The 9,257-nt window shown below is 41.5% G+C and overlaps 1 protein-coding gene across 1 annotated transcript in view; it reads right to left on the bottom strand.

Annotated features, from left to right (window-relative positions):
* The window catches only part of UNC5D (unc-5 netrin receptor D), an 868,705-nt gene extending 863,794 nt beyond the window's left edge, over window positions 1–4,911 (bottom strand). The window contains exon 1 of the mRNA XM_068273557.1: window positions 3,997–4,911. Within this exon, the coding sequence (XP_068129658.1) occupies window positions 3,997–4,087 (91 nt within the window). The 5' untranslated portion in view covers window positions 4,088–4,911. The remainder of the gene's footprint in view (window positions 1–3,996) is intronic.
* Window positions 4,912–9,257: the final 4,346 nt, after the last annotated feature.

Genomic DNA, 9,257 nt, shown 5'->3' with positions numbered 1-9,257 from the left:
CTAATCCTCCAGCCACAAGACCAGTGACACACCAGCCATTTTGTAGCAGAAGCTTGAATCTTGCTTCAGTAGAAGTCTTTGTAGCCAGTAATGTAGTAATAGGTGATACAGAAGTTGTAACTACACCAGGGCCCCTGGAACAGATGGCCACCTCCTTCAGTCACTGTATTAGCTTTTTATTGGTGCTGTAGTGGTACTAATGACCGCTAACCATTAACAAAAAATTCCTTTTCCTCAGTTTACACCTCTTTCATACAGTGGCTGCCCTTGGGGAAGCCTTTTTTTTGGTGGTCGGAATCATGTGAGTCAACATATAGTTCCATTTGGATAACATTCACTCCAACTTTAGTCGGCAATATATAGTATAGCTGCTACAAATCTCTATGTGCGACTTAGCCCTAACAAGTTTGCAGTCCAGGTGATTCAGAATCAGAAGTTTGTGCACATCCGAGGTAACCTAACAGAGGGGCAGCTTTACAACCAGATCATTGACATTTTCAGATGAAGTCCACAATGGGATTAATTTGCTAGGGTTAAGGAACAGCAAGGGACCCCGGAGAACATAAGTGACCCAGCAAAAATGAACTGGATTTTTTAAGTGGGTGTGTTATTAGTTGGCAGAAGTTTAAACACATTACCTGCATCATATTGAATAGAGTGTGGCCGATGACAGGTTGGTAAACAAATAATTGTGCAAATGCAGCCAGGTCCATACACTCTCTTTCTTTTTCAATAAATCCAGGCAATATTTATTTTTAAGTTGTTGATACATGTATTTGACTACACAAGGAAAAATCGAATTTACTAATCTTTCCGCTGTCCTCGCTATACTATCATATGACCCAGGTGGGGGCTTTTTGCTACCTAACAGACAGTTTTATAAACCTATATTTGGTTTGCCATATAGCCTCTGCTCTTTACTCTTACTAAATCAATCCCAACTTGTACATTTTATCCTGGGCTGTTTCTCGTGAGTTTATAATCTGTCATAAGTAAGCCGCTTGCTTTCTCACATAGCATCTAATGCAATCATAAAAACTGAGCGAGGCTATGGGAAACATTGAGTGAATAAAATTGAAACTATATGGCGGACTATAAATGGCTGTATTTGAGGGTCATCTGTGGCAGTTTAGGGAGAATCTATTTACAGTCATCAATTATGTGAATTTGGGACTTTTAGAAGGGCTCGCCATAACATCAATGTTTTCTAGCTCACTAAATTCTCTGGGAATGGCAACTTCTTCCTCCCTTGCCTATGAAGAAAAGAGAAGGGGGGTGCAGTACCATGCTACAGTACCCAACATCGCCCAAGGACAGACAGAGGTCTCCCTGCCCTTTATATGTGTAGTCTCTGTCAGGACATTTCTGAATGGCTTTGCTCAGTATCATGTAGTCCATTCTAAAGGTAATTCATGGTGGGTCCTCCTGGGCTTGGTTTAGGGAGCCAGATAACAGAACAGTGAGGTTTTCACCACTACATCTTGGTTAATATTAAACATCACTTTGTAATAAGAAGCAATGGTTCTGTCTTATGAATTTAGCTCCTCAATGAAATTCATAGCAAGAGAGGTGGACACATACAACTGCAGCAATCAGCAGTCCATCCAGACAACCACAGAGGCAGCAGAGGCAGCCAGAGACATGCGTTAAACGGTTTTGTGTTATGCATGATAGACCTGTCAATGTTTTTTCCTCAGTGTTTTGATGTTCAGTTGGTTAGTCACAGCTAACTGTTGCATTAAGAGCATCCTTCATAATGCAGTATTGACAAAACACCTTGACATCTGCTGCTTTGTGGCTTATCTGAGAGCAGATGATTATAAACCTGCCAAACTGATGCAGTTAGAAAGTACATAACTGCATGAAAATGCATGTGCTGGGTGCTTTAACATTGAAACAAGCAATGTCAGTTTTGGCAACCAGAAACTGTTTGCCCAAGGTGAGGAACTGCAAGTCTCAGCTGCCATCATATCAGCTTTTATTCATCATCTAGAAAGCCATACTTCATAGATCTAACTTGAGATAAAAGTTGCTTTGTCTATAGAATCTGGTATTATTATTAGTATTAGTATTATTATTTTCATTTTGGCCAAAATTAAATTGCTTTTCATAGTAAAAAGTATTCTCACATTTAACTAGACCAAAATCCCACCTACCCTGCATGTTTTATGGCATTGAAGTCTTCCGATCCTTTTATATTGTGGTGGCAGAGTTGCTAAAGAACATTCATTTCCATTATGCACATCAGCACATTCATTTTCATTACATACATTATATATAGCAAGGCACAGGTAATTACACATGTAACTGTTCTCTGATGAGTTTATGAAAGAACCTAGAATAGTATGCCTGTCTGACCAATGAGAAGCTTGTAATCCAGAGATGGCTAATCTGAGGTTCAACTGTAAGTTTAACACTGGAAGCCCTGACCGGTCTTGTTGCTATGGAACTACAAATTGCAGCATGCCTTCTCAGCATGCCTTCTATTCATTTTGCATGCTATGTCTTAAAGAAACTTGGTTATGTGTGTGTGTTAGGTACAAAAACAGACATGACCTTCCACGCAGTTTTTTCTTTACTTGGAATTTGGGAATACTAGTCACAGGAGGGCTGGGAAGCTGCAAGCTCATTTGCCGATGCCATGTCCGACATTTTTTTTCTTTTCCTTGTTGTCACCTGAAGCCTCTCGTCGTCCTTACGGTACCTCTCTGTGTTCAGTCTATGTTCAGTATACAGTCTCTTCCTACCCATGTTTGACACAAATTTAACAAGTCAAGCCTGCAGCTCATTAGCCCAAGGTTCGTGTGTGAATTGTCTAATTTCCGTTATCACACACAACTGGGTCTTATTGCTCTGGCTTCCCCGTAGCCTAAGTACAACCTAAATATAGCCGTAAGTATATAAAGGAAACATACAAGGAGGTGTTTAACCCATTGTTAGGCAGGTGCACCACTAAGGCGTTTGCAGAAAGGCTGTCGGCAAGAAAAAAACACAACACTGCAGCGCAGTTACACAATCGTACCATGATCACGACTAGTAAGCAGTGCAGAGCATGATTGTGATTAAGCAAGCACGTTTAATGGAAATATACGAGCTCCTGAGCTGTCTTGCTGCCGGTTCCCTGCGCACTTACTCAGCATGATGATGCTCACTTAGGTTACATTAACCTATACAACACGGGAGTATTTGTGGCTGGTAGGGCCAGTGGAGGGTGTGGTATATGTATGCCTAATGTAGTTTCACCCGTGCCCTAGCTAGTGCAAAGTCATACAGGTGTAATCTATAATACAATGCCATGCAGGGGTACTCTATAGTACAATGCCATGCAGGGGTACTCTATAGTATAATGTCATACAGGTGTAGTCTATAGTACAATGCCATGCAGGTGTACTCTATAGTACAATGCCATACAGGTGTACTTTATAGTACAATGCCATACAGATGTACTCTATAGTACAATGTCATACAGGTGTACTCTATAATACAATGCCATACAGGTGTAGTCTATAGTACAATGCCATGCAGATGTACTCTATAGTACAATGTCATACAGGTGTACTCTATAGTACACAGTGACTGGAGGTGAACAAACTGGATTCAACTCATATCACCCCTCTTTTCAGGATTGTGAATCAAAAGTAAAGCCATTTTCATTCTCACTTATGTTAAATATGTTATAAGTTATTTATGAAATGATGCAAATGTAATAAGCCAAGCCAGGTGGCGGTGACCAAGAAGTTGCAACCTGGGTTAACCAAAACTGGATCTAGATCAACTCCTTTTATCTCGGTTCGCTTGCTCATGAATGTTTAAAGGCACTGTAGTCCTCATCTGTGTTGAGAACTTATCAAATGCATTTGCGTAGATCTTCACAAAATACACAAGCCGCCATCTGCAGAGATGCACATGCACCTTAAGTTACCACTGCACAAGTTCACCATAGCTGCACACAATTAGCCACAGACACCTGATGATATACACAGTGCTGTACTGTACCTCTTTGTGCAGCTCCAGCTAGATAGAATCCCGCGGCTAAGAGGAGTGTAAAGCAAACAACAAGACGTCCAGGTCCTCGATCCATCCTCATTACAGGTCACCAACAGCAGCCATCTCTAGTGTCGATGTGCCCCCAGCCTCGGAGTGTGTGTGCTGCAGCCCTACCGTGGATTGTCAGCACCACGGCTATTGCAGTCCTATGGTGCGACGTATACTTCATTCATTGTATTCAGGTGTAGGGCTTTTTTGCAGTCATTCCTGGAGGTTGAAAGCATTTCAGAGGTGCCTGCCTGCTCCTTGATAGCAGTTCGAGGACAGATGGATATTCCCTGGAAAGTCCTTTCTCAGCGTTGTTTTTCCTGGAGCTCTCGAGTCATGCCTACTGCATGCATTACTGTATAGTTTACATCCTTCTAATTGTAATTGGCCATAGCCTGTTATACACGGAGAGTTATAGCTTTGCTTTGACTGTACGCTGAGGGCAGACGTTGCGGTCCCTTGGGAGTCTTCTTACCTCTGGTACTCTACTAATCGTTGGGTGTTTCTTTTACAATGCCTTGCTGTAAACGATATACACAGTTAGGTCTGGCTTTCCCTATTCGCCTTAGTTGTTCTCAGTTTGGTTCCAGGGTGGTGCTTTTTCACCTGTATTTCCTTTAAGCATCCCCCTTTGTGTGCGATTAGTGAGCTTTTGCTAAGCATTGCATCCTTTTTGCTGATGTTGCCCGGTATCATGCGTTCTTTCAGTTCAGCCTTTGACACTTGGTATCCTTTTTTCACAACTTTTCCTGTCTACAGCTGAATTTACTCTCGTATAGCTCCTATGCGCTGCGTAGTGTATCCTGTACTCTTATGGTTTGATATTGTGCTGGCTCAGTCAATCCCTGTAGTCTAATATTCCTCCACCTCCCTCTTCTTCTCTTCCCTTAGCAGCATTGGCAGGCTTCAGCATTCTCAGCTACAGACCACAAGAAGATACTACATTTTTCATGAGCTATGCTCTTGCCTGCAGCCAATGGGTGCCACGATAGGATGGCCTGGGTGTGTCTTGAGGTATTGCTACTGGAATGGAATGTGCGCCGTTGCTTCCTGACTTCTGTTAATGTCTAGGGAGCTGCGTTATAAGCATTGTACTGGGAGATCGTAGGTACAGCAGAGCAGTCCGTAACGATCTTTACAAGGAAGCTTGCACAGACCAAAGCCACATTTGTTGTGATCAGGATGAGAGGAACTGTCCACAATCCAGTGCTGAATCCAGTGCTGAATGCTAGTGCGGCTGCTCAGGTATACGGCAGTTGACCAGTGCCTGCTTTATTCATGCTTATGGCAGTTTGATGGGAACTGTCTAGTGCTGAAATCTGCCAGCATTGTTCAGGCTTATGGCAAGCCCGTAGGAGCTGTCCAGTGCAGAAACCTTTCTGCACTCTCTGCAAGACTACGGCTGCTTCATAGAAGCTGTCCAGTGCTGAAACCTTTCTGCACTCTGCAAGTATACGGCTGCTTCATAGGCGCTGTCCAAGTGCTGAAACCTTTCTGCACCTTCCAAATATACGGTTGTTTCATAGGAGCTGTCCAGTGCTGAAACCTGTCTGCGCCTTCTAAATATACGGTTGTTTCATAGGAGCTGTCCAGTGCTGAAACCTTTCTGCACTCTGCAAGTATACGGCTGCTTCATAGGAGCTGTCCAAGTGCTGAAACCTTTCTGAACCTTCCAAATATACGGTTGTTTCATAGGAGCTGTCCAGTGCTGAAACCCTTTTCCACCTTTCAAGTATACGGCTGCTTCGTAGGAGCTGTCCAGTGCTGAAAATCTTTCTGCTTTCAGGCTTACGGCAGTTCCGTAGGAGCTGTCCAGTGCTGAAGACTGACTGCCCTATTCAAGTATACGGCAGATCCGTAGAAGCTGTCCAGTGCTGAAATCTGCCTGCTTTATTCAGGCTTACGGCAGTTCCAGAGTAGCTGTCCACTGATTAAATGTGTCGGACTTTTGCAAGTATTTCTGCAGAGCCGATGCTGTAATCTGTCTGCTTTGTCCAGGTTTGTTCATATTAGCTAGTCAGTGCTGAAATCTGCCTGTCTTGTTCTGGCTTTCTGCAGTTAAGTAATAGCTCACTAGTGCTGAAAGTGGAGCGCTGTTCTGTCCTCCCTTTAGGTGCTGAACTGGCAGTCTTGCAGTTATAAAGTTAGCCTAGCCTGAATTCAAAACAAATAAATAACCTTAAGTAGCATATGCTTTGCCCTGTTATATTATTCTGCTCAAATGGTGATCTACTAAAGTGAACAGTAAATATTTAAATTTATACAGTGGGGAAGCTTTTGTATATTTTCTGCTTACTGTGTTAGCTCCATGTGAATGTTTATTGAATGAACAGTAGTTTGGCAAGTCTTACCTTTAGTCCTTTGTTCCTGGTTGCATTCGAGTTTTAGAGAGTCATTTACCCCTATGCTTATAATGGAGACGATCTTAGAATGTCTTACCAATTCTGCTTTCCAGAGCAACTAAACAGTAATAATCATATTTCCCCATTGTTACTGCAACTTATTGCTTCCTATGGAATAAATTAAGAAAACAAACAAACAAACAAACAAACACTTAAATGGCCTGTAGAATCCACATGGTCTTATGTTTCATGCCCAAGCTCATGTCATGTATTCTATGGCCACAATAGCAAAGGTCACAATGAAATTTCCTAAGTACTATAAGGCCGAAATGACAATAAAAAAAAAATCAAACCCAAACTGTGGCAGCACTGGTACTTCTAATTAATAATTGACTCAGCTTTCCATTTAATTAATTATTGGATGTGTTGGGGGAGGGGGGTGCATGACAAATATAGCTGGTATATAATATTTCTAATATTGTTTGTTTTGTGTGCCAGTTTTACCACCAAAGTAAAGCTCTGCTTTCAGTCTGGTCTAAACTTCCTAATGTCAGCATTATTCTGTTCCCAGCTGAAATCTCACATAGGCAAGGGAATTTCCTATCTAGGTCTTGTCAAGCAAAGATATAAACATACATTCCTCTCCCACATGTTGTAGCGTGCATCATGTATTTTGAATGACAAGTGCATGAAAGTGATGGCTAGCAAAGCAGCAGCCAGCACACAGCGAGATTCTTTGGAAGAGTATCATGTGCGCTGCGTGTTCTGTCTGTATGTCGCAAGCTGGAGTCTGTGATGTATTTTTTATTTTAGCAGTAGGGGGCACATGCTGTATGTTAATAGGATGAGATGCATTTCATGATGTATGTGTTGTACAGAGAGACAGAGGAGGAAGTATTCTTTGCAGAAGTGATTGTCTTTTATTTATAACTTGCTTTGATTCATTACCAGCGACCCTGACTCCTTGCACCAGCAATGATGTGGTTACTAGTCACCTTACCAGTGAGATTTCCTCCTGCTGGTTCAAGTGTAGGTCTATCCTCTAGGGTGCTGGCTCTCTGACATTTAGCAGTATGTATATGTACTGCTAATAACATCCTTATTTAATAAGGAACTCTAAGCACTTTTTTTCTGAGCTCAGCTCTGTCTGAGATTATATTATCTTAGCCAAGCACTAATGATTGGCTGCCTCTTATCTTACCAGTCAGTAAATCATGTGTCAGAAGTTATATAGAAACATATATACAATGAGAGAGATAGAGAGCGAGAATATTCTCTGAAATATACCCAGGATGCTCTTCTGAGTAGACTTATAACTCTTCTGCACTTCTGGCTGCCAATTAAAGTGGAATCACTATTTATTGCAGCAATAAGACCATGCTGTTGTTTCTGCACATAGATTTTGTTGATTTTGGTGCAAGAAGCTCACGTGCCCCTTTCATCATTTATAAGTGGACCACAACATAAAACGTACCCTCACAGAGAGATGATTCTAGTTAAAGTTTAATGACTTGTGTGGGGGTTTCAGGAGAAATTAAAGATACACACCGTGTTTGTGGTCTACTGCAAACTTTGGTGTTAATTCACCAGAACAGACTATATTACATTGTTTTTTTAAGAAAACCTGAACGTAAAGGAGCAGTGGGCAGGCCATTGCTAGCTGTCTTTTAATAATGTCTGTTTCCTTACTGTAGTTCTGTGTACTCAATGTATTTATTTATTTTTTAATCCCAATTAGTAGCCTACAACAAGTATACAGATCAGAGGCACTGGGCCAGATTTATCAAAACATTACCGTCAGTTTTTTCTTCGTAAACAGTTCTAACCAGCAGGGGGGCTGTTCTGCATGATAATAATAAACTTTTTAAATCCTACATAATACTGGCAGTTTAGCATGAATTTCTAGAGCTGCACTACTGTTAAGAAAAGTACAAATCCATCCCTAAACTGTTGCAGATTATGAAGTGTTTAGTAACAGTTCTACAGATAGTGCAGTAGTGCAGGCTAGGCATGATTTGTGAGGTGCTCCTCCCCCCTCCTGAATTCCTCCTCAGAGCCTGCCAGTATCAATACAGCAGATGTATTAGTTACCTCAGCAACATTAATTTTCCTCACACACTGCACTGTCTGAGAGACTTTCCTAACTCCTCCTAGTTTACAACAGTTTTAGAAGGAAACTGCACTATCTAGTGATTTCTTAAGATGTCTGAGACAGTTCTCCATGGATTTCTAAAAATCTATCACTATTTTGTCTCAGACTCTCTTGATAAATGTCCCCCACTGACACTTTATTGACTTTGGTTGACTCCACAGGTCATATTCTTATTCTAGGTGTGTGACAACCAAATAATGGGGTTTCTAAAAAGACAAATAGCCATGAATACTCCTTTCCACTCCGGTATCCTTTCAGTACTTTCAAAAAAGCCAAAAGAGCACTCACAGCATGATTTGATAGTGACAGTGAGGCAAAGAGATTTTGTTAAAGGAATAAGAAATAGTAGCTAAGTGTTATATTTTGTTAATTAACCAAGTGGAGTAAAAATGCATTTACAATGCATTTCACATGGGCACTCCCCCCACTTCTTCAGGTAATTCCGAGTAGGTGCTACTGCCAAATACGTTGTAAATGCAATTTTAGTCCACTTAGTTAATAATGGTAAAAACTCAAACTCAAGCCCCGGGTGAGTATAAAATCTTTTTACACTATTGCTATCCTTATACCAAAATCTTTTTGCTGCAGTGCCTAAAAGCGAGTGCACAGAAGTCAAGTGAAGGGACACTGACACTTCTCCAGCTTTGGGCCCTAGAAGCAACCCAAAGAATATCGCTACTGACAGCAATATCACCTTGCCTTAGCCCTGTCCCTGGCCTAAGGTAGGA

Source organism: Hyperolius riggenbachi, chromosome 3, assembly GCF_040937935.1.
Source record: "Hyperolius riggenbachi isolate aHypRig1 chromosome 3, aHypRig1.pri, whole genome shotgun sequence".
NCBI classification, from domain to species: Eukaryota; Metazoa; Chordata; class Amphibia; order Anura; family Hyperoliidae; genus Hyperolius; species Hyperolius riggenbachi.
The sequence above is the reverse complement of the archived record's forward strand: the minus strand, read 5'-3'. Positions and strand labels throughout refer to the sequence as shown.